General features: G+C 49.4%; 1 protein-coding gene across 4 annotated transcripts in view; it reads left to right on the top strand.

The window, feature by feature from the left end:
- The window catches only part of BPNT1 (3'(2'), 5'-bisphosphate nucleotidase 1), a 148,059-nt gene extending 146,565 nt beyond the window's left edge, over positions 1-1,494 (top strand). For all 4 annotated transcript variants that reach the window (XM_063919134.1, XM_063919135.1, XM_063919136.1 and 1 more), the window contains one exon: positions 1,102-1,494. In XM_063919134.1, coding sequence (XP_063775204.1) covers positions 1,102-1,250 — 149 coding nt within the window. In that variant the 3' untranslated portion in view covers positions 1,251-1,494. The remainder of the gene's footprint in view (positions 1-1,101) is intronic.
- Positions 1,495-25,302: the final 23,808 nt, after the last annotated feature.

Genomic DNA, 25,302 nt, shown 5'->3' with positions numbered 1-25,302 from the left:
GGAAAGATACTGATTTGGAGTACAATTGATCTTCAATTACTATTCCGGTGCTTACCTTATGCATGTAAAGATATGAGGCCCTCCCAACATGCAAACTATTGTTTGGGGGATCTCTGAGGTCAAAGAGCCATTTGAGACCCACTGATACCTGTACTGTTCAGGTGCATGACTAAGTAAGAACAAATAATAATAAATGGACATAACTTCTTATGTCCATAACTATTCGCACGAGCGATTAATCCGCTCCAAACCAACACCGGAATATTGCTATTTAAATACTCTTCCGATGGGTATCAAACACCACTGTATGACTCCTGTTAGACCCTTCGCACAATACAAAGAGGGATTCCTCCGTTCAGGGACATTCTATATTAACCAAACTTTCAGAATCTATCAAAGGGACCATGATCTATAAAATACATTATTAATGAAAATATGTAACGATTGAGTCGCACGCTATGATTACATAAACTCTACCGTAAATACGCATACCGTGCGCCTGCGGGTGCTCGCGGCTGTGAGTATGTGCACGTACGGGAGAGCGTACGCCTGCGCAGCGCGGACATGAATGAGGTGCAAATATGGCCGTGTGCATAGAGATATTTTTCTGACTTTGACACTCTTTTTCTAGAGCCAGAGATATAAGGTCCCACGTTTTCCATACCTGCTCTGGCTTTCAGATCAGAACCGTGACTCCGGGCCAGCACTCTGACATGAAACCTTTACCATTATACCACCCTCTAAACTGCCACCTTGTTGGGCAAAACTGCAACTTCACAACCAAAGATATCATGTTCCCTTTTCCTGCAGACTGCCCGTCTTATAACATGATCAGCAGGACTGGGCTGTGAGAAGGATGTGATTGCCATTGCATAGTCCTAACCAGTGAGACGCCATAAAGCAATGGTAGTTCCTCTAGTCCTAGATATTCGTAGACTCTGCTCTATTTAATAAACTATAAACATGCTTCTGCAATATATGACTGAAATGAGAACTGTAGACGAGCATGTTACAGTGCGGATGTCTCCCGTCCCCACCATCGTACCTCTCCCTTGCTTTGTATGGCTGAGGGACAGACTATTCTTCACTTCTGTCTTCTAGGCAAGCTGACGGATATCCACGGGAACCCATTTGAGTATCACAAGGATGTGAAGCACATGAACTCGGCCGGGGTTCTTGCGACTCTGCGGAACTACAACTACTACTTCTCCAGGGTCCCGGATTCTGTGAAACAAGCACTGGTGCCCTAAGCTTGAATGGTCCCCTGTCTCTCAGCCACCCTGGGGTGACAGTATCTGGCTGCTAGAAATTACTGGAGGCACCACCGAAGCCTCAGACCCTGAATGTCCTTCCACATTATTATAGAAATATTATTTTTTTTAGTTTTTTTTAAATCTTTTTCTCAAGGGACCAATTGACAAAGGGTCAAAACCGTGTAACATTCTGTCTTTATATTGTTACCAAAATGATTAAAGTAATCTTTCTACCATCCTGGGTTATATGGTCATGTGATTCATTATTTGCTAGCCTATATATCCTGGCCGGGTGCCTGCGCCAAGCTCATGGATTGCAGAACATGGGGCACAGAAGACTGTTTATATTAGAGATGAGCGGGCTCGGTTCTCAAGGAAACAATTCCCCCCCCCCCCCCCCCAACGAACTTCCCGATCCGAGTCGGGATCCCAGTCCTGCCTTCCTCGGATCCCAAAACGAGGCAAAACGTCATCGTCCCGCTGTCAGATTCTCGCGGGCTCTATATAAGTCCCAGTGATTGGCGCCATCTTCACTCCGGCTTTGGACGTGTCCATGCTTTCTGCTGCTGTGCGCTCACATTTAGGGGCTGCGGTGTCCTCCAGGAGCTGCTCTGTCTATCAAGGGGGTCCTTTCGGTCAGTCCATCCAGGGGCTTTAAATCTATTTTGTGCTGCACCCCAGTATACATCCAGAGGCTGCTGCTGCATCTGTCCATCAAGGGGCTGCTCCGTTCATTAAGGGTGCTCTGTCTGTCCATCCGGGGGCTCTGCCCCAGTGTAAAATTAATATAATAAAAGCTAAAAACAAAAAGCCTAAAATTATAATTATGAATAAAATCTATATTTTTGTTTGTGCTGTACCCCAGTGTACTGTACAATTTTTATTTTATTTTCATAAGTACTGTGACACTGCCGGACAGACCGCAGTATATTATTTCCTACTCATAAACACATTGTGCGATGCTGGCGGTGTAGTCAACCACAGTGTGAAATTATTATAATAAGAATTTACTCACCGGTAATTCTATTTCTCTGACATCTTAGTGGATGCTGGGAACTCCGTAAGGACCATGGGGGATAGCGGCTCCGCAGGAGTCTGGGCACAAAAGTAAAGCTTTAGGACTACCTGGTGTGCACTGGCTCCTCCCCCTATGACCCTCCTCCAAGCCTCAGTTAGATTTTTGTGCCCGGCCGAGAAGGGTGCACACTAGGGGCTCTCCTGAGCTTCTTAGTGAAAGTTTAGTTTTAGGTTTTTTATTTTCAGTGAGACCTGCTGGCAACAGGCTCACTGCATCGAGGGACTAAGGGGAGAAGAAGCGAACCTGCCTGCTTGCAGCCAGCTTGGGCTTCTTAGGCTACTGGACACCATTAGCTCCAGAGGGACCGAACACAGGCCCAGCCTCGGAGTCCGGTCCCAGAGCCGCGCCGCCGGCCCCCTTACAGAGCCAGAAGCAAGAAGAGGTCCGGAAAATCGGCGGCAGAAGACATCAGTCTTCAACAAGGTAGCGCACAGCACTGCAGCTGTGCGCCATTGCTCCTCAGGCACACTTCACACTCCGGTCACTGAGGGTGCAGGGCGCTGGGGGGGGGGGGGGGGGCGCCCTGAGCAGCAATAAAAACACCTTGGCTGGCGAAAATACACCACATATAACCCCCAGGGCTATATGGATGTATTTTAACCCCTGCCAGAATACAGCAAAACGCGGGAGAAAAGTCAGCCGAGAAGGGGGCGGAGCCTATCTCCTCAGCACACGGGCGCCATTTTCCCTCACAGCTCCGCTGGAAGGACGTCTCCCTGACTCTCCCCTGCAGTCCTGCACTACAGAAACAAGAGGGGGGGGCACTAATTTGGCGCAGTAATAATAAAAACAGCAGCTATAAGGGAAAAACACTTTTTATAGGGTTATCCCAGTATATATATAGCGCTCTGGTGTGTGCTGGCATACTCTCCCTCTGTCTCCCCAAAGGGCTAGTGGGGTCCTGTCCTCTATCAGAGCATTCCCTGGGTGTGTGCAGTGTGTCGGTACGATTGTGTCGACATGTATGAGGAGGAAAATGATGTGGAGGTGGAGCAATTGCCTGTAATAGAGATGTCACCCCCTAGGGAGTCGACACCTGAGTGGATGGGCTTATGGAAGGAATTACGTGACAGTGTCAGCTCTTTACAAAAGACGGTTGATGACATGAGACGGCCGGCTACTCAGCTTGTGCCTGTCCAGGCGTCTCAAAGGCCATCAGGGGCTCTAAAACGCCCGTTACCTCAGATGGCAGATACAGACGCCGACACGGATACTGACTCCAGTGTCGACGATGAAGAGACGAATGTGACTTCCAGTAGGGCCACACGTTACATGATTGAGGCAATGAAAAATGTTTTACATATTTCTGATAATACAAGTACCACGAAAAAGGGTATTATGTTTGGTGAGAAAAAACTGCCTGTAGTTTTTCCTGCATCTGAGGAATTAAATGAAGTGTGTGATGAGGCGTGGGTTTCCCCCGATAAAAAAATGATAGTTCCTAAAAGGTTATTGGCATCATACCCTTTCCCGCCAGAGGATAGGGCACATTGGGAAACACCCCCTAAGGTGGATAAAGCGCTCACACGCTTGTCTAAACAGGTGGCACTGCCGTCTCCTGATACGGCCGCCCTCAAGGAACCAGCTGATAGGAAGCTGGAGAATATCCTAAAATGTATATACACTCACACGGGTGTTATACTGCGACCAGCAATCGCCTCAGCCTGGATGTGCAGTGCTGGGGTGGCTTGGTCGGATTTCCTGACTGAGAATATTGATACCCTAGATAGGGACAGTATATTACTGACTATAGAGCATTTAAAAGATGCATTTTTATATATGCGTGATGCACAGAGGGATATTTGCCGACTGGCATCAAGAGTAAGTGCGCTGTCCATCTCTGCCAGAAGAGGGTTATGGACGCGGCAGTGGTCAGGTGATGCGGATTCCAAAAGGCATATGGAAGTATCGCCTTATAAAGGGGAGGAGTTATTTGGGGTAGGTCTATCAGACCTGGTGGCCACGGCAACTACTGGGAAATCCACATTTTTACCCCAGGTAGCCTCTCAACATAAGAAGACGCCGTATTATCAGGCGCAGTCCTTTCGGCCCCAGAAGGGCAAGCGGGCAAAAGGCTCCTCATTTCTGCCCCGTGGCAGAGGGAGAGGAAAAAGGCTGCAGTAAACAGCCAGTTCCCAGGAACAGAAGCCCTCTCCCGCTTCTGCCAAGTCCTCAGCATGACGCTGGGGCTTTACAAGCGGACTCAGGCACGGTGGGGGCCCGTCTCAAGAATTGCAGCGCGCAGTGGGCTCACTCACAAGTGGACCCCTGGATCCTTCAAGTGGTATCTCAGGGGTACAAATTTGGAATTCGAGCCGTTTCCCCCTCGCCGTTTCCTAAAGTCTGCTTTACCGACGTCTCCCTCCGACAGGGAGGCGGTATTGGAAGCCATTCACAAGCTGTATTCCCAGCAGGTGATAATCAAGGTACCCCTCCTGCAACAGGGAAAGGGGTATTATTCCACGCTGTTTGTGGTACCGAAGCCGGACGGCTCGGTGAGACCTATTTTAAATCTGAAATCCTTGAACACTTACATACAGAGGTTCAGATTCAAGATGGAGTCACTCAGAACTGTCACTATCAGTTTCAGACGCTGCCGTTTGGATTGTCCACGGCACCCCGGGTCTTTACCAAAGTAATGGCCGAAATGATGATACTCCTTCGAAGGAAGGGAGTTTTAATTATCCCTTATTTGGACGATCTCCTGATAAGGGCAAGATCCAGGGAACAGTTGGTAGTCGGGGTAGCACTATCTCAAGTAGTGTTGCGGCAGCACGGTTGGATTCTCAATATTCCAAAATCGCAGCTGATCCCGACGACACGTCTTCTATTCCTAGGGATGATCCTGGACACAGTCCAGAAAAAGGTGTTCTCCCGGAGGAGAAAGCCAGGGAGTTATCCGAGCTAGTCAGAAACCTCCAAAAACCAGGCCAAGTGTCAGTGCATCAATGCACAAGGGTCCTGGGAAAAATGGTGGCTTCCTACGAAGCAATCCCATTCGGCAGATTCCACGCAAGAACTTTCCAGTGGGACCTGCTGGACAAATGGTCCGGATCGCATCTTCAGATGCATCAGCGGATAACCCTGTCACCAAAGACAAGGGTGTCTCTCCTGTGGTGGTTGCAGAGTGCTCATCTTCTAGAGGGCCGCAGATTCGGCATTCAGGACTGGGTCCTGGTGACCACGGATGCCAGCCTGAGAGGCTGGGGAGCAGTCGCACAAGGAAGAAATTTCCAGGGCTTGTGGTCAAGCCTGGAGACATCACTTCACATAAATATCCTGGAGCTAAGGGCCATTTACAATGCTCTAAGCCTAGCAAGACCTCTGCTTCAAGGTCAGCCGGTGCTGATCCAGTCAGACAACATCACGGCAGTCGCCCACGTAAACAGACAGGGCGGCACAAGAAGCAGGAGGGCAATGGCAGAAGCTGCAAGGATTCTTCGCTGGGCGGAAAATCATGTGATAGCACTGTCAGCAGTGTTCATTCCGGGGGTGGACGACCTCCACCCGGGAGAGTGGGGACTTCACCCAGAAGTCTTCCACATGATTGTAATCCGTTGGGAAAAACCAAAGGTGGACATGATGGCGTCCCGCCTCAACAAAAAATTGGACAGGTATTGCGCCAGGTCAAGGGACCCTCAGGCAATAGCTGTGGACGCTCTGGTAACACCGTGAGTGTACTAGTCAGTGTATGTGTTCCCTCCTCTGCCTCTCATACCCAAGGTACTGAGAATTATAAGACGGAGAGGAGTAAGAACTATACTCGTGGCTCCGGATTGGCCAAGAAGGACTTGGTACCCGGAACTTCAAGAGATGCTCACAGAGGACCCGTGGCCTCTACCTCTAAGAAGGGACCTGCTCCAGCAAGGACCCTGTTTGTTCCAAGACTTACCATGACTGCGTTTGACGGCACGGCGGTTGAACGCCGGATCCTGAAGGAAAAAGGCATTCCGGAGGAAGTCATCCCTACCCTGATCAAGGCCAGGAAGGATGTGACCGCAAAGCATTATCACCGCATTTGGTGGAAATATGTTGCGTGGTGCGAGGCCAGGAAGGCCCCAACGGAGGAATTTCAACTGGGGCGATTCCTGCATTTCCTGCAAACAGGAGTGTCTATGGGCCTAAAATTGGGGTCCATTAAGGTTCAAATTTCGGCCCTGTCGATTTTCTTCCAAAAAGAACTGGCTTCAGTTCCTGAAGTTCAGACGTTTGTCAAGGGGGTGCTGCATATACAGCCTCCTTTTGTGCCTCCAGTGGCACCTTGGGATCTCAATGTAGTTTTGGGGGTCCTCAAATCACATTGGTTTGAACCACTTAAATCTGTGGATTTAAAATATCTCACATGGAAAGTGGTCATGCTGTTGGCCCTGGCTTCTGCCAGTCGCGTGTCAGAATTGGCGGCTTTATCCTGTAAAAGCCCTTATCTGATTTTCCATTCGGACAGGGCGGAATTGAGGACTCATCCTCAGTTTCTCCCTAAGGTGGTGTCAGCGTTTCACCTGAACCAGCCTATTGGGGTGCCTGCGGCTACTAGGGACTTGGAGGACTCCAAGTTGCTGGACGTTGTCAGGGCCCTGAAAATATATGTTTCCAGGACGGCTGGAGTCAGAAAATCTGACTCGCTGTTTATCCTGTATGCACCCAACAAGCTGGGTGCTCCTGCTTCTAAGCAGACTATTGCTCGTTGAATTTGTAGTACAATTCAGCTTGCACATTCTGTGGCAGGCCTGCCACAGCCAAAATCTGTAAAAGCCCATTCCACAAGGAAGGTGGGCTCATCTTGGGCGGCTGCCCGAGGGGTCTCGGCTTTACAACTTTGCCGAGCAGCTACTTGGTCAGGGGCAAACACGTTTGCTAAATTCTACAAATTTGATACCCTGGCTGAGGAGGACCTGGAGTTCTCTCATTCGGTGCTGCAGAGTCATCCGCACTCTCCCGCCCGTTTGGGAGCTTTGGTATAATCCCCATGGTCCTTACGGAGTTCCCAGCATCCACTAGGACGTCAGAGAAAATAAGAATTTACTTACCGATAATTCTATTTCTCGTAGTCCGTAGTGGATGCTGGGCGCCCATCCCAAGTGCGGATTGTCTGCAATACTTGTACATAGTTATTGTTACAAAAATCGGGTTATTATTGTTGTGAGCCATCTTTTCAGAGGCTCCTCTGTTATCATGCTGTTAACTGGGTTCAGATCACAGGTTGTACGGTGTGATTGGTGTGGCTGGTATGAGTCTTACCCGGGATTCAAAATCCTTCCTTATTGTGTACGCTCGTCCGGGCACAGTATCTTAACTGAGGCTTGGAGGAGGGTCATAGGGGGAGGAGCCAGTGCACACCAGGTAGTCCTAAAGCTTTACTTTTGTGCCCAGACTCCTGCGGAGCCGCTATCCCCCATGGTCCTTACGGAGTTCCCAGCATCCACTACGGACTACGAGAAATAGAATTATCGGTAAGTAAATTCTTATTTTCTCGTAGTCCGTAGTGGAAGCTGGGTACTCCGTAAGGACCATGGGGAATAGACGGGCTCCGCAGGAGACTGGGCACTCTTAAAAGAAAGATTAGGTACTATATCTGGTGTGCACTGGCTCCTCCCTCTATGCCCCTCCTCCAGACCACAGTTAAGGAAACTGTGCCCGGAAGAGCTGACATTACTAGGAAAGGATTTGGAATCCAGGGTAAGACTCATACCAGCCACACCAATCACACCGTACAACTTGTGATAACTATACCCAGTTAACAGTATGAACAACAGCTGAGCCTCAGTAACAGATGGCTCATAACAAAACCCTTTAGTTAAGCAATAACTATATACATGTATTGCAGAGAGTCCGCACTTGGGACGAGCGCCCAGCATCCACTACGGACTACGAGAAATAGAATTACCGGTGAGTAAATTCTTATTTTCTCTGACGTCCTAGTTGATGCTGGGAACTCCGTAAGGACCATGGGGATTATACCAAAGCTCCCAAACGGGCGGGAGAGTGCGGATGACTCTGCAGCACCGAATCAGCAAAGGCAAGGTCCTCCTCAGCCAGGGTATCAAACTTGTAGAACTTAGCGAATGTGTTTGAACCCGACCAAGTAGCAGCTCGGCAAAGCTGTAAAGCCGAGACCCCTCGGGCAGCCGCCCAAGAAGAGACCACCTTCCTTGTGGAATGGGCTTTTACTGATTTAGGATGCGGCAATCCTGCCGCAGAATGAGCTTGCTGAATCGTGTTACAGATCCAGCGCGCAATAGTTTGCTTTGAAGCAGGAGCACCCAGCTTGTTGGGTGCATGCAGGATAAACAGCGAGTCAGTTTTCCTGACTCCAGCCGTCCTGGCTACATAGTCCCTGACTACAGCTAGTAACTTGGAGTCCTCCAAGTCCCGTGTAGCCGCAGGCACCACAATAGGTTGGTTCAAATGAAACGCTGATACCACCTTAGGGAGAAATTGGGGACGAGTCCTCAATTCTGCCCTGGCCATATGGAAGATCAGATAAGGGCTTTTACAAGACAAAGCCGCCAATTCTGACACACGCCTAGCCGAAGCTAAGGCCAATAGCATGACCACTTTCCACGTGAGATATTTTAGCTCCATGGTCTTAAGTGGCTCAAACCAGTGGGATTTCAGGAAACCCAACACAACGTTAAGATCCCAAGGTGCCACTGGAGGCACAAAAGGGGGCTGAATATGCAGCACTCCCTTAACAAACGTCTGAACTTCAGGCAGTGAAGCCAGTTCTTTTTGAAAGAAAATAGGGCCGAAATCTGGACCTTTATGGATCCTAATTTTAGGCCCATAGTCACTCCTGACTGTAGGAAGTGCAGGAATCGACCTCACACAAAGCAACATATTTTCGCCATATACGGTGATAATGTTGTGCTGTCACGTCCTAGCCTTTATCAGCGTAGGAATCACTTCATCTGGAATGCCCTTTTCCGTTAGGATCTGGCGTTCAACCGCCATGCCGTCAAACGCAGCCGCGGTAAGTCTTGGAACAGACAGGGCCCCTGCTGTAACAGGTCCTGTCTGAGAGGCAGAGGCCATGGTTCCTCTGAGATCATTTCTTGTAGTTCTGGGTACCAAGGTCTTCTTGGCCAATCCGGAACGATGAGTATAGTTCTTACTCCTCTCTTTCTTACTATCCTCAGTACCTTGGGTATGAGAGGAAGAGGAGGGAACACATAAACCGACTGGTACACCCACGGTGTCACTAGTGCGTCCACAGCTATCGCCTGAGGATCCCTTGACCTGGCGCAATATTTATTTAGCTTTTTGTTGAGGCGGGACGCCATCATGTCCACTTCTGGCCGTTCCCAACGGTTTACAATCTGCGTGAAGACTTCTGGATGAAGTCCCCACTCTCCCGGGTGGAGGTCGTGCCTGCTGAGGAAGTCTGCTTCCCAGTTGTCCACTCCCGGAATGAACACTGCTGACAGTGCTAGCACGTGATTTTCCGCCCATCGGAGAATCCTTGTGGCTTCTGCCATTGCCATCCTGCTTCTTGTGCCGCCCTGTCGGTTTACATGGGCGACCGCCGTGATGTTGTCTGATTGAATCAGCAATGGCTGGTTCTGAAGCAGGGGCTCTGCTTGACTCAGGGCGTTGTAAATGGCCCTTAGTTCCAGTATATTTATGTGTAGTGAAGTCTCCTGACTTGACCACAGTCCCTGGAAGTTCCTTCCCTGAGTGACTGCCCCCCATCCTCGGAGGCTTGCGTCCGTGGTCACCAGGACCCAGTCCTGTATGCCGAATCTGCGGCCCTTGAGAAGATGAGCACTCTGCAGCCACCACAACAGAGACACCCTGGCCCTTGGGGACAGGGTGATCAACCGATGCATCTGAAGATGCGAACCGGACCATTTGTCTAACAGATCCCACTGAAAGATCCTTGCATGGAACCTGCCGAAGGGAATTGCTTCGTATGAAGCCACCATCTTTCCCAGGACTCGCGTGCAGTGATGCACCGACACCTGTTTTGGTTTCAGGAGGTCCCTGACCAGAGATGACAATTCCTGGGCCTTCTCCTCCGGGAGAAACACCTTCTTCTGTTCTGTGTCCAGAATCATGCCCAGGAAGAGCAGACGCGTCGCAGGAATCAGCTGCGACTTTGGAATATTTAGAATCCAGCCGTGCTGTTGTAGCACCTCCCGAGATAGTGCTACCCCGACCAACAACTGCTCTCTGGACCTCGCTTTTATAAGGAGATCGTCCAAGTATGGGATAATTATAACTCCCTTCTTTCGAAGGAGTATCATCATTTCGGCCATTACCTTGGTAAATACTCTCGGTGCCGTGGACAGACCAAACGGCAACGTCTGGAATTGGTAATGACAATCCTGTACCACAAACCTGAGGTACTCCTGGTGAGGTGGGTAAACGGGGACATGCAAGTAAGCATCCTTGATGTCCAGCGACACCATAACATCCCCCTCTTCCAGGCTTGCAATAACCGCCCTGGGCGATTCCATTTTGAACTTGAACTTCCTTATATAAGTGTTCAAGGATTTTAAATTTAGAATGGTTCTCACCGAACCGTCTGGTTTCGGTACCACAAACATTGTGGAATAGTAACCCCGTCCCTGTTGAAGGAGGGGAACCTTGATTATCACCTGCTGGAGGTACAGCTTGTGAATTGCCGCCAGTACTACCTCCCTTTCCCTGGGAGCAGCTGGCAAGGCTGATTTGAGGTAACGGCGAGGGGGAGTCGCCTCGAACTCCAGCTTGTATCCCTGAGATACAATTTGTACAGCCCAGAGATCCACTTGTGAGCGAACCCACTGGTTGCTGAAGTTTCGGAGACGCGCCCCCACCGCACCCGGCTCCGCCTGTGGAGCCCCAGCGTCATGCGGTGGACTTAGAGGAAGCGGGGGAGGATTTTTGTTCCTGGGAACTGGCTGCCTGGTGCAGCTTCTTTCCTCTACCCCTGCCTCTGGGCAGAAAGGATGCGCCTCTGATCCGCTTGCCTTTCTGAGGCCGAAAGGACTGTACATGATAATACGGTGCTTTCTTAGGCTGTGAGGGAACCTGAGGTAAAAAAGTTGACTTACCGGCTGTTGCCGTGGATACGAGGTCCGAGAGACCGTCCCCAAACAATTCCTCACCCTTATAAGGCAAAACCTCCATGTGTCTTTTAGAATCAGCATCACCTGTCCACGGCCGAGTCCATAATACTCTCCTGGCAGAAATGGACATTGCATTAATTCTAGATGCCTGCAGGCAAATGTCCCTCTGTGCATCCCGCATATATAAGACGACGTCTTTTATATTTTCTATGGTTAGCAAAATAGTATCCCTGTCGAGGGAATCAATGTTGTCTGACAGGGTATCAGACCATGCGGCTGCAGCACTACACATCCATGCTGAAGCAATAGCAGGTCTCAGTATAGTACCCGAGTGTGTATACACAGACTTCAGGATAGCTTCCTGCTTTCTATCCGCAGGCTCCTTTAAGGCGGCCGTATCCTGAGATGGCAGTGCCACCTTTTTTTGATAAGCGTGTTAGCGCTTTGTTCACCCTAGGGGATGTTTCCCAACGTAACCTATCCGTTGGCGGGAAAGGGTACGCCATCAGTAACCTCTAAGAAATCACTAGTTTCTTATCGGGGGAACTCCACGCTTCCTCACACAATTCATTTAATTCATCAGATGGGGGAAAAGTCACTGGCTGCTTTTTCTCCCCAAACATAATACCCTTCTTGGTAGTAACCGGGTTAATGTCAGAAATGTGCAATACATTTTTCATTGCAGTAATCATGCATCGGATGGCTTTAGTAGACTGTGCATTTGTCTCATCCTCATCTACACTGGAGTCAGACTCCGTGTCGACATCTGTGTCTACCATCTGAGCCAGAGGGCGTTTATGAGCCCCTGATGGCCTGTGAGACGCCTGGGCAGGCGCGGGTTGAGATCCCGGCTGTCCCAAGGCTGCTGCGTCATCGAACCTTTTATGTAAGGAGTTGACACTGTCTGTTAAGACCTTCCACATATCCATCCAATCAGGTGTCGGCCCCGTCGGGGGCGACACCACACTTATCTGCCCTTGCTCCGCCTCCACGTAACTCTCATCAAACATGTCGACACAGCCGTACCGACACACCGCGCACACACAGGGAATGCTCTGACTGAGGACAGGACCCCACAAAGTCCTTTGGGGAGACAGAGAGAGAGTATGCCAGCACACACCAGAGCGCTATATAACACAGGGATTTTCACTATAATGAGTGATTTTTCCCAATAGCTGCTTAATATGGGATCCGGTCTGAAGATCGACAGTGTCTAGGTCGACAATGTTTAGGTCGACCACTATAGGTCGACAGTCACTAGGTCGACATGGATGGAAGGTCGACAGGGTTTCTAGGTCGTCATGTGCTAGGTCGACAGGTCTAAAGGTCGACATGAGTTTTTTTTTTTTTTTAAATGTGGCTTTTTTCATACTTAACGATCCACGTGGACTACGATTGGAACGGTAAAGTGTGCCGAGCGAAGCGGTAGCGGTGAGTGAGTGATACACCGGGGTCCCGGTTAGCAAGTCCCTGGTGCAAATGGCGGCATGAAGGGACAGCGATCACCCAGCTACGGGCCCTGGTGCCCGCTGTGTACCCATACTGGCATTATAGTAAAAGGGGGTTGCGCACTCTCTGTTTAAAGAAAAACGGAGTAAGCCAGTATAAATAACCTGTAGGGACCGCACACCATTATGGGGGCGGGGCTTCCGGGAGAACAGAACCAGAAGCTAAACGGCGCCATTTCCTGCTGCTGCTGATCTGACTAGGCTGCATACGGAGACTGCTCCTCCACAGGACCCACTGAATCACCAACTGTACTGAAGGGGGAGCACATAGCGGTTATACCACTGTGAGGTAAATTACACATAGGAGACACCCAGCGGGGCGCCGCTCGGTCTGTGTTGTAGTGTGCTGGTCCCATTCCTCTCTGTGTCACTCCATTCAGGGTAGTCTGGGATAAGTGTGCATATCTCACTAATACTGCACTGTGTTATCATACTAATCTGTGTGTTCTCTGCTCAGGCATGTCATAGGTCTGTGTGTACTTTATGCAAGTCTAGGTTTACACCTTCCTCACAGGGGTCCCTCATGTGCACCCAATGCTCAATTCCTTCACAGGGTAGTGATGTGCATGGAATCATTTCATACTATGATTACAAGTATTAATTCAGCGTTAGCTACGGCTAAACAAGACAGACCCTGAAACAAACTATGGACACGTTTATGGTTGCTGCTGCCGACCACAGACAGGCTCCTTAGAACACCCCCACCCCGTTGGTCTCTCATAAACGCACTCTCACACAATTATTGCAATGTGACTCTGACTCTGCGAGGATGATTCCCTGTCCCCGGGAGGGGTGTAGTAGTGTATGCCGGCGACCAGCATACCGGCGCCGGAATCCCGACCGCCGGCATACCGACAGCGGGGCGAGCGCAAATGAGCCCCTTGCGGGCTCGCTGCGCTCGCCACGCTGCGGGCACGGTGGCTATTTATTCTCCCTCTAGGGGGGTCGTGGACCCCCAAGAGGGAGAATAAATGTCGGTATGCCGGCGGTCGGGATTCCGGCACCGGGATGCTGGACGTCAGGAGCCTGGCCGCCGGCATACAGAAGACCCCCCCCCGGGAGTTGAGACTCTCATTGATGCCATTAGAGAGATGCTCAATATCCCTGATAAGGAGGAAGAACAGGCAGAGGAATTGTGTTTTTATTGTGAAACCAAAGTCCTCAGCAACTTTCCCGGTTTCTAAAGAATGATATTCCCTGGCTAAGGCAGCATGGATAAATCCTGACAAATAATGTATTGCCCCTAAACAGGTGCTAAATTCATTTCCTTTCCCTACAGAGGATAGACAAATCTGGGAAATCCCACCAACAGTGGATACCTCTGTGTCCAGGCTGTCACGTAAGATTGTTCTACCTGTTCCTGGGGCTGTTTCTCTTAAAGACTCAGCTGATCGCAAGATTGAAACCACTCTTAAATCAATTTACTCTGCAGCGGTTGTAGCCAACGCCCTACCATAGTATGCAGCTGGATTTCTAGAGCTGTGGTAAATGGTCTGATGAGGTTCTGAAGGGGCTGCTCACACTACCTCAGGAGATAGTTACATTACTACAACACATCCAAGATGCTGCAAACTTCATGAGTGAGGCTAAGGAACATAGGGCTCTATTTACTAAAGCCTTGGATGGAGAAAAAGTGCATAGAGATAAAGTACCAGCCAATCAGCAACTACCTGGCATATAACAGGCTGCATATGATAAAAATGACAGTTGAGAGCTGATTGGCTGGGACTTTATCTCCGTCCACTTTATCTCCATACAAGGCTTAGTACATAGAGCCTTAGTATAATTACCGGCTGTACCACTGCTATGGCGGTATCGGCTCGTAGAGCGTCGTGGCTGCGACAGTGGTCAGAGGATGCTGATTCTAAAAAAGGGGTTGAGAACCTTCCTTTTACAGGTGATGCCTTGTTTGGGGAAGAACTGAACAAGTGGATATCTCAGGCGACTGCAGGTAAATCTACATATCTGCCGTCTGCCCCGCCACCTGCTAGACGTCATTATCCTGGACCCTCTCTGGAGTCCTTTTGGGTGGCCAGATTCAGAGGCAAAGCCAGAGGTGCCTCCAATGCTGCTAGAGGAACTCGTGGTAAATCCCGTAAACCAGCGGCTGCTGGACCTGCGGACCAGGCCTCAGGATCCTCTTCCACGAAGCCCTCCGAGTGACGTTGGCCCCAGCAGCAAGGCAACTTTCAGGTAGTCCTGCCGGGATCCTTGGGTGAGGGACCTCATATCCCAAGCATACCAGCTGGAATTCCAGGAACTGCCTCCTCTCAGATTCTTCAGGTCAGGCTTTCCAGGTTCACCGGTAGCAAGAGTTTCCTTACAGGAGGCAGTGCAAAACTGCTTTCTACAGGAGTTACTATTCCAGTGCCTCCTCTGCTGCACACAAAGGGATTTTACTCAAATCTTTTTGTAGTCCTAAAGCTGGACGGCTCTGTACGACCGATCTTGAACCTCAAATCCTTGAACCCTTATCTTCGAGTGTTCAAATTCAAGATGGAATTTCTAAGAGCAGTGATAACAAGTCTGGAGGAGGGTGAGTTTCTGGTGTCCTGGATATAAAGGACGCATACCTACATATCCCAATTTGTCCTCCTCACCAAGCGTTCCTCAGGTTCGCAGTACTGGACCAGCATTTCCAATTTCAGGCCTTACCCTTTGGTCTCTCCACAACCCCAAGGGTATTCACAAAGGTCATGGCAAAGATGATGCTACAATTGCGCATGATGTGTGTCAATATAATCCCATACCTGGGCGATCTCCTGATAAAGGCGGTGTCCAGGGAACAGCTCCTGCACAGCATCGACTTGACTACTCGTCTGCTTACGGATCACGGATGAATACTCAATTTCCAGAAATCTCACCTGGAACCGTCTCAGAGAATTCAGTGATCCTGGATACAGTGTCTCAGAAGGTTTGCCGTCCAATGGACAAGGCTTTGACTATTCAGTCTATGGTCCGTTTGGTGCTGAAACCTTGCATGGTCTCAATTCATCTTTGCCTTCGCTTGCTAGGCAAGATGGTGGCCTCCTACGAGGCGATCCAGTACGGCAGGTTTCATGCTCTCCACCCTCAGGTGTTTCAACAACTTGTTCACCGGTGATATTGTCCACAGATAGACCTGATGGCTTCTCATATCAACAAGAAGCTCCATCGTTACTGCTCCAGAACGAGGGACCCACAGGCGGCTGCGGTAGTCGCTTTGACAATGCCGTGGACTTACCAGTTTGTTTACCTGTTTCCTTCAATTCCTCTCATTCCAAGACTTGTAAAATGACTCAGAAAGCAAAGAGTTCAGGCAATTCTCATTGCCCAGGATTGGCCTAGATGGGCCTAGTATGTGGACCTCCTGACCTTGTCGTTGGAGGAACTCCGGCCTCTGCTGCTTCTCAAGGACCTATTTCAACAAGGACCGTTCGTCTATCCATACTTACAGCGGCTACGTTTGACGGCCTGGAAGTTGAGAGGGAGGTTTTAACCAGAAAAGGTCTTCCTTCCAAGATTGTGTCAACTAAGATCCAGGCCCGTAAGGTGGTTAAATCTAAACATTACCACCGTATTTGGAAGAAATAAGTTTCTTGGTGTGAGGGTAGAAAATTATTCCCCTGTGTAATTTCGTCTGGGCCGTTTTCTACTGTTCCTGCAGGCAGGTGTGGATAAGGGCCTACGTTTAGGCTCCATCAAAGTTCAGGTTCTGGCTCTATCTTCTTCCAGAAACAATTGGCGGTACTTCCTGAAGTACAGACCTTTCTGAAGGGGGTTATGCACATTCAACCACCTTTTGTTCCTCCCACGGCTCTATGAGACCTCAATGTGGTCTTGACCTTTCTCCAGTCGGATTGGTTTGAACCCTTGCATAGGGTAGACTTAAAATATCTAACGTGGAAGACTGTTATGTTACTGGCCTTGGCTTCTGCTTGACGGGTGTCGGAATTGGGGGCCTTGCCTGTAAGAGCCCATATTTAATATTTCATGAGAATAGGGCGGAGCTCAGAACTCGCCCACAGTTTTTGCCGAAAGTAGTGTAGGGCTTTGAGGATTTACATTAAAAGGACTGTTCGCCACAGGAAGTCTGACTCACTTTTCATCCTTTTTGATGTTACAAAAATTGGTCGCCCTGCCTCCAAGCAGTTGATTGCTCATTGGCTCAAACTGACTATCCAGCAGGCCTATACTTCAGCAGCTCTACCGCTACCGAGTTCTATTCAGGACCACTCCACAAGGTCAGTGGGGTCTTCCTGGGTGGCTTCCCGGGGTGTCTCGGCCTTACAGTTGTGTCGGGCAGCTACTTGGTCTGGTTCGAACACGTACGTTAAGTTCTACAGGTTCGACACCTTGGCCAAGGATGACCTTCAGTTTGGTCAGGTGGTTTTGCAGGGGTCTCGGCACTCTCCCTCCCATTCTGGGAGCTTTGGGATGTCCCCATGCTAATCTACTATTCCCCAGTATCCACTAGGATGTTTGAGAAAATAGGAATTTAATACCTACCAGTAATTCCTTTTCTCGTAGTCCGTAGTGGATACTGGGCGCCCACCTCAGTGCTTAGTTTCTGCTTACCTGGGTGTAAGTGTTCTTGGTTGGGTTTGTTGTTGCTTTCCCTGTTCCATGTTTGGTTAGCGTTGCGTTCCTCTGTTCTGGTAAGCTCTGCTATCTTATTGTTTGTGCATTGGTTCGTTACCTCACCGCTTTATGTGTTATATCCTTCTCTCAAAGTATGTCCGTCTCCTCGGGCACAGTTTCCTAGACTGAGTCTGGTAGGAGGGGCATAGAGGGAGGAGCCAGCACACACTATTAATTTCTTAAAGTGCCCATGTCTCCAGTGGACCCGATCTATGCCCCATGGTAATCTACTATTCCCCAGTATTCACTACGGACTACGAAAAAAGGAATTACCGGTAGGTATTAAATTCCTATTTTTGCAAGGATCCCAGCAGCACTTCAGACTGTAAAATGAAATCTTTAAGGTATCAGTTTATTGTATTAGTAGAAAAAATAAAATGCCCAAATTTAGTATCTAGAAATCCTTTACACACACAGGGGTATACTTACTAAGCGTCGAATGTGTCACTTATTTGAATGCAATGAACATCGACGGCGGATTAGAGTGAATAAATACAGAATTTACTAAGAATCGTTTTGAATCGTAAAACTAAGATCAACAGTGACGCTCATCAGCTTCCTCTTTCTAACAAGCCTGTTAGTGATTCAGATACACAACGCTTTCGTATGCTTTCTATTGGTTTAAAATAGCACATGCTATCTGACATCACAAACACAACATAAAACGCCAAACATCAAGCAAAACTGCCGATGGTGTTTTCTGGTGGATGATGGTGGTAGGAGAGTGGAGGTTGTACTTATGCCATTGTCGGAAGGTCTCTTGTGTTTTTTGCTGTTTTTGTCTCATATTTTTTATCTTGACTGCTTTATATTTTCTGTCTTGTCAGTGTATGTGTGCTTGTGATGTGGTTGTGGTGAGTGATTGGTTAGTGTTAGGGGTAGGTATTTGTCTTGTCAGTGTATGTGTGCCTGTGATGTGGTTGTGGTGAGTGATTGGTTAGTGTTAGGGGTAGGTATTTGTCTTGTCAGTGTATGTGTGCCTGTGATGTGGTTGTGGTGAGTGATTGGTTAGTGTTAGGGGTAGGTATTTGTCTTGTCAGTGTATGTGTGCCTGTGATGTGGTTGTGGTGAGTGATTGGTTAGTGTTAGGGGTAGGTATTTGTCTTGTCAGTGTATGTGTGCCTGTGATGTGGTTGTGGTGAGTGATTGGTTAGTGTTAGGGGTAGGTATTTGTCTTGTCAGTGTATGTGTGCCTGTGATGTGGTTGTGGTGAGTGATTGGTTAGTGTTAGGGGTAGGTATTTGTCTTGTCAGTGTATGTGTGCCTGTGATGTGGTTGTGGTGAGTGATTGGTTAGTGTTAGGGGTAGGTATTTGTCTTGTCAGTGTATGTGTGCCTGTGATGTGGTTGTGGTGAGTGATTGGTTAGTGTTAGGGGTAGGTATTTGTCTTGTCTGTGTTATGTGCTGTCTGGGAGAGAAGAGGGAGCCTGTGGTGGGTAAGGAGGAGCAGGAGGTGAATTAGGGAGGAGAAGAGAGAGGTTGTGGTGGGTGAGGATTATCCAGAGGTGAATCAGGGAAGGGGAATGGGAGCCTGAGGTGGTTGAGGAGGCATAGTAGGTGGAGCAGGTAGGAGGAGGAGAGGGAGCCTGAGTTGGGTGAGGAGGGTCAGGGACCAGAAGGAGCCAGAGGTGGGTGAGGAGGAGCAGGTAGAAGGAAAAGGAGTCTGAGGTGGAAGAGGAGGAACAGGGAGGAGGAGAGGTAGCCCGAGGTGGGAGAGGAGGAGAAGGAGCCTGAGGTGTATGAGGAGGTACAGGTGGTGGAGCTGGTAGGAGGAGAAGAAGCCTGAGGTGGGTGAGGAGGAGCAGGCAAGAAGAAGGAGCCTGAGGTGGGTGAGGAGGAGCAGGTAGAAGGAAAAGGAGTCTGAGGTGGAAGAGGAGGAACAGGGAGGAGGAGAGGTAGCCTGAGGTGGGAGAGGAGGAGGAGGAGAGGGAGCCTGAGGTGTGTGAGGAGGTACAGGTGGTGGAGCAGGTAGGAGGAGAAGAAGCCTGAGGTGGGTGAGGAGGAGCAGGCAAGAAGAAGTAGCCTGAGGTGGGTGAGGAGGATGAGGAATTGGAGCAGGGAGTCTGAGGTGGGTGAGGAGGGTCAGGACGTTAATCAGGGAGGATGAGAAGGAGGCAGTGGTGGATGTGGAGAATCAGGAGGTGGAGCAGGGTGCCTGAGGTAGATGAGGTGGAGTAGGGAGTCTGAGGTGGGTTGGGAAAAGGTGGAGCAGGCAGAAAAGGAGAAAGCCTGAGGTGGTTGAGAAGGCATAGGAGGTGGAGGGAGGAACAGAGAGATCCTGAGGTGGGTGAGGTGGAGCAAGGAGAGGGAGCCTGAGATGGATGAGTGTCACAACTGAGGGCCTGAGCTGACGGGAGGCAGCCTCAGTTGTAGGGGCTGAGATGTACCGGAACCTGGGAGGTTGTATCAGACCCCTGGACATGTAAGTAACATGAATAATAACTGCCCGAAGGCGTGACCACGACAACTTGGATAAAAGTCAATGATGTTTATTATGACAACTCCGCAACACAGCAGCAGTAAAAGAAAACGTAAAAGTCAGCAAAGAATAAATACAGTTCCTGGGTACTACAGGATGGCAGGAGCCACAGGGCACTGGTAGTGTGAGATAGTTCTTATAATCTTCTAGATGGAAAGTCCTTACCAGGCCCGACTGTAGCAATGGAGATAACCCAGGATTGTACCAGCTGGTGTTCCAGAAAAAGCTGGGTTGCTGAAGATAAAACGGCTGCTGTGGATACTGGCTGGAACCAGACTGTTGTTAGCACGGAGTGGATACTGGCTGGAACCAGTTAAATAATAAATGAACTTGGGAGCAATGAAATATGAACTGTAATGTAGAACTTGAGAGCGGAGAAATAATAATACCGGTGGAGAGTGGTAAAGTGTAGAAAGGACACCGGCCCTTTAAGAGAAGCTGTACTCTGCTGGAAGCTGGGCTGGAAGCAGGTAATGTTGTAGCTGGAAACAGATGAATCCACAATGGATTGGAGAGTCAGGCTACACCGCAGGTGGAATGCTGGTGCGGGTCTCTATGGTGGAAGTCTTGAGACAGGAGCTGGAACCTGGAAGACAATCACAGGAGAGAGACAAACAGGAACTAGGTTTGACAACCAAAGCACTGACGCCTTCCTTGCTCAGGCACAGTGTATTTATACCTGCAGCAAGGAAGGGATTGGCTAGGCAATTATGCAGATTAACAATACTGACAACAGATTGGAGGAAATGATCAGCTGACAGAATCCAAGATGGCTGCGCCCATGCAGACACTTGGAGGGAAGTTTGGTTTGTAATCCATGTGGTAATGAAAACAGTAATGGCGGCGCCGGCCACTGGAGACAGGAGACGCAAGGCTGACAAGTGCACATCCAACCACGCGGACACAGCGGAGGCCGCGGCTGACGTAATCGCCACTCTGACACTCTGCATGCAGAAGCTCAGGGAAGGCGGCGGAGGCCGCGGGAGACGCCATGCCAGATGTAATAAGGTGTTACTGTGACAGCGTCTCAGAGAGACAGGAGAGGATGCAGGAATGTGAACATTAGGATAACAGATGGAATCCAGTCCTGGAGCGCTGAGCCAGCCTTAGGAGGCATCTGATGGGTAAGAAATGGCGTCCAGATACCCGGATCGTGACAGCACCCCCCCCTTTAGGAGTGGCCCCAGGACACTTCTTTGGCTTTTGAGGAAACTTGGAATGGAATCTCCGGACCAAGGCAGGAGCATGGACATCAGAAGCATTGGTCCATGAACGTTCCTCAGGGCCGTAACCCTTCCAGTCAATAAGATACTGTAGTTGACCGTAACGGTGACGTGAGACCAGGATCTTGGCCACTTCATACTCAACGCCTCGTTGAGTTTGGACTTTCGGAGTTGGAGGAAGTGAGGAATGAAACCGATTCAAGATCAGCGGTTTCAACAGGGAAACATGGAATGTCCTGGGTATTTTTAAGAAGGGAGGCAACTGAAGTCTGTAAGCAACAGGATTGATGACTTGATCAATCTTGAAAGGACCGATATAGCGAGGTGCAAACTTCATGCTGGGAACTCTTAACCTCAAATTCTTCGTGGATAACCATACCCGATCACCCACCTTGAGAGCAGGAACTGCTCGACGCTTCTTATCCGCAAACTTCTTGTACCTGAACGATGCCTTGAGCAGAGCTGATCGTACGCTCTTCCAGATATTGGCAAACTGATGCAAGGTGATATCCACTGCGGGAACAGAAGTTGCTGGAAGCGGTTGGAACTCAGGGACTTTAGGGTGGAATCCAAAGTTAGTGAAGAATGGTGCTGAAGCAGATGAAGAATGATACTGGTTGTTATGACAGAACTCGGCCCAGGGAAGTAATTGAACCCAGTCATCTTGAGAGGAGGACACATAGATGCGGAGGAAGGCCTCCAAGTCCTGATTCACCCTCTCGGTTTGACCATTGGTCTGAGGATGGTAAGCCGTGGAAAACTTTAGCTTGACTTGAAGGACTTGACATAAACTTCGCCAGAATTTGGCTGTGAATTGAACTCCTCGATCTGAGATAATTTCTTCAGGAAGACCGTGGAGTCGGAAGATCTCTTGTATGAATACTTGAGCCAACTTGGAAGCTGACGGAAGACCGGTGAGAGGAATGAAGTGTGCCATCTTGGTGAACCGGTCAACTACCACCCAGATGGTATTGAACTTGTTGCACATGGGTAAATCTGTAATAAAATCCATCGACAAATGGGTCCAAGGTCGACGGGGAACAGATAGTGGAACCAGTTGCCCCGCAGGCGACTGGCGGGATACCTTATGTTGAGCACACTTTGGGCAAGATGCAATAAACTCCAAGACGTCCTTTTTCAGAGTTGGCCACCAATAGGACCTAGAGATAAACTCCAGGGTTTTTTGGATACCTGTATGTCCGGCAAAACGGGAAGCATGGGCCCAATGCATGAGCTTCTTCCTTAGCATCGGTTTCACCAAACTTTTCCCTGATGGGGGCGTAGAGTCCATCCCTACCGTGGAGAATGCCAACGGATTTATAATAGGATGCTTGTCTGAAGACTCTGACTCATTTTCTTGCTCCCATGAGCGGGAAAGGGCATCGGCCTTGCGATTCTGAGAGCCCGGACAGAACTGGAGTTTAAAGTCGAACCTGGAAAAGAAAAGTGCCCATCTGGCCTGACGAGGGTTGAGACATTGTGCGCCTTTCAGATATAAAAGATTCTTGTGGTCTGTAAGTATGGTGATTGAATGAGAAGCTCCCTCCAACAGATACCTCCACTCTTCTAGAGCGAGCTTGATGGCTAGCAACTCCTGGTCGCCAATGGCATAGTTGCGCTCAGCTGGGGAGAACTTCCGGGAGAAGAAACTGCAAGGGTGTAAATGGCCATCTTTAGCCCTCTGAGATAACACCACTCCTACTCCAACGGAGGAGGCATCCACCTCTAAGATGAAAGGAGAGTCGATGTCAGGCTGTTTCAGAACAGGCGCAATGATGAACCTTTGTTTTAAAAGATGAAATGCTTGCATGGCTTCTTCAGACCACTTGGACGGGTTAGCACCCTTCTTAGTGAAAGCAGTAATAGGCGCCTGTCACAACTGAGGGCCTGAGCTGACGGGAGGCAGCCTCAGTTGTAGGGGCTGAGATGTAACGGAACCTGGGAGGTTGTATCAGACCCCTAGACATGTAAGTAACATGTAGAATAACTGCCCGAAGGCGTGACCACGACAACCAGGATAAAAGTCAATGATGTTTATTATGACAAACTCCGTAACACAGCAGCAGTAAAAGGAAACATAAAAGTCAACAGAGGATAAATACAATTCCTGGGTACTACAGGGTGGCAAGGGCCACAGGCACTGGTAGAGTGAGACAGTTCTTATAATCTTCTAGTTGGAAAGTCCTTACCAGGCCTGACTGTAGCAATGGAGAGAACCCAGGATCGTACCAGCTGATGTTCCAGGAAAGGCTGGGCTGCTGAAGGTAAAACGGCTGCTGTGGATACTGGCTGGAACCAGACTGTTGTTGGTACGGAGTGGATACTGGCTGGAACCAGTTAAATAATAAACGAACTTGAGAGCGATGAAATAATAATGAAGTTTGGAGTTTGAGAGCGGTGAAATAATAATACCGGTGGAGAGTGGTAAACTGCAGAAAAGGACACCGGACCTTTAAGAGAAGCTATACACTGCTGGAAGCTGGGCTGGAAGCAGGTGATTGTTTGCTGGAAACAGGTGAGTCCAGAATGGATCGGAGAGTCAGGCTACACCGCAGATGGAATGCTGGTGCGGGTCTCTATAGCAGAAGTCTGGAGACAGGAGCTGGAACCTGGAAGACAACCACAGGAGAGAGACAAACTGGAACTAGGTTAGACAACCAAAGCACTGACGCCTTCCTTGCTCAGGCACAGCATACTTATACCTGCAGCAAGGAAGGGGTTGGCTAGGCAATTATGCAAATCAACAATACAGACAGCAGATTGGTGGAAATGATCAGATGACAAAATCCAAGATGGCTGCGCCCATGCAGACACTTGGAGGGAAGTTTGGTTTGTAATCCATGTGAGAATTGAAACAGTAATGGCGACGCCGGCCACAGGAGACAGGAGACGCCAGACTGACAAGCGCACATTTAACCACGCGGGCACAGCGGAGGCCGCGGCTGATGAAATCACCACTCTGACATTCTGCATGTGGAAACTCAGGAACAGCGGGATCCGGTCCTGGAACGCTGAGCCAGCCTTAGGAGGCATCTGAAGGGTAAGTAATGGCGTCCAGATACCCGGATCGTGACAGCACCCCCCCCTTTAGGAGTGGCCCCAGGACACTTCTTAGGCTTTAAAGGAAACTTTGCATGGAAATTTCGGACCAAGGCAGGAGCATGGACGTCTGAGGCATTGGTCCAAGAGCGTTCTTCAGGACCATAGCCCTTCCAGTCAATGAGGTATTGTAACTGACCGTAACGGAAACGTGAGTCCAAAATCTTGGCCACCTCGTACTCGACTCCCCGTTGAGTCTGAACTTTGGGAGCTGGAGGAAGTGCGGAATGAAACCGATTCAGGATCAGCGGTTTCAACAAAGAAACATGAAATGTCCTGGGTATTTTCAAGAAGGATGGTAACTGTAACCTGTAGGCAACAGGATTGATGACTTGTTCAATCTTGAAGGGTCCGATGTAGCGAGGTGCAAATTTCATGCTGGGAACTCTCAACCTCAAATTCTTCGTGGACAGCCACACACGATCACCCACCTTGAGAGCAGGAACCGCTCTACGCTTCCTATCGGCAAACTTCTTATACCTGAATGAGGCTTTAAGCAGGGCTGCGCGGACGTTCCTCCAGTTATTTGAAAACTGACGCAAGGTGACATCCACTGCTGGAACAGAAGTTGCGGGAAGCGGTTGGAATTCTGGGACTTTAGGGTGGAATCCATAATTAATGAAGAATGGTGTAGAAGAAGATGAGAAATGGTATTGATTGTTGTGGCTGAACTCGGCCCAAGGAAGGAGTTGAACCCAGTCATCTTAAGAGGAAGACACATATATACGGAGGAAGGCCTCCAAGTCCTGATTCACCCTCTCGGTTTGACCATTGGTCTGAGGATGGTAAGCCGTGGAAAACTTTAACTTGACTTGGAGGGCTTGACACAAACTTCGCCAAAATTTGGCTACAAATTGTACTCCACGATCCGAGATGATCTCTTCAGGAAGACCGTGAAGTCGGAAGATCTCTTGTATAAACACTTGAGCCAACTTGGAAGCTGACGGAAGACCGGTGAGAGGGATGAAATGTGCCATCTTGGTGAACCGGTC

Source organism: Pseudophryne corroboree, chromosome 4 (genome assembly GCF_028390025.1).
Source record: "Pseudophryne corroboree isolate aPseCor3 chromosome 4, aPseCor3.hap2, whole genome shotgun sequence".
Taxonomy (NCBI): Eukaryota; Metazoa; Chordata; class Amphibia; order Anura; family Myobatrachidae; genus Pseudophryne; species Pseudophryne corroboree.
Note: the sequence above shows the minus strand (reverse complement) of the source record. Positions and strands in the feature narration are given on the sequence as shown.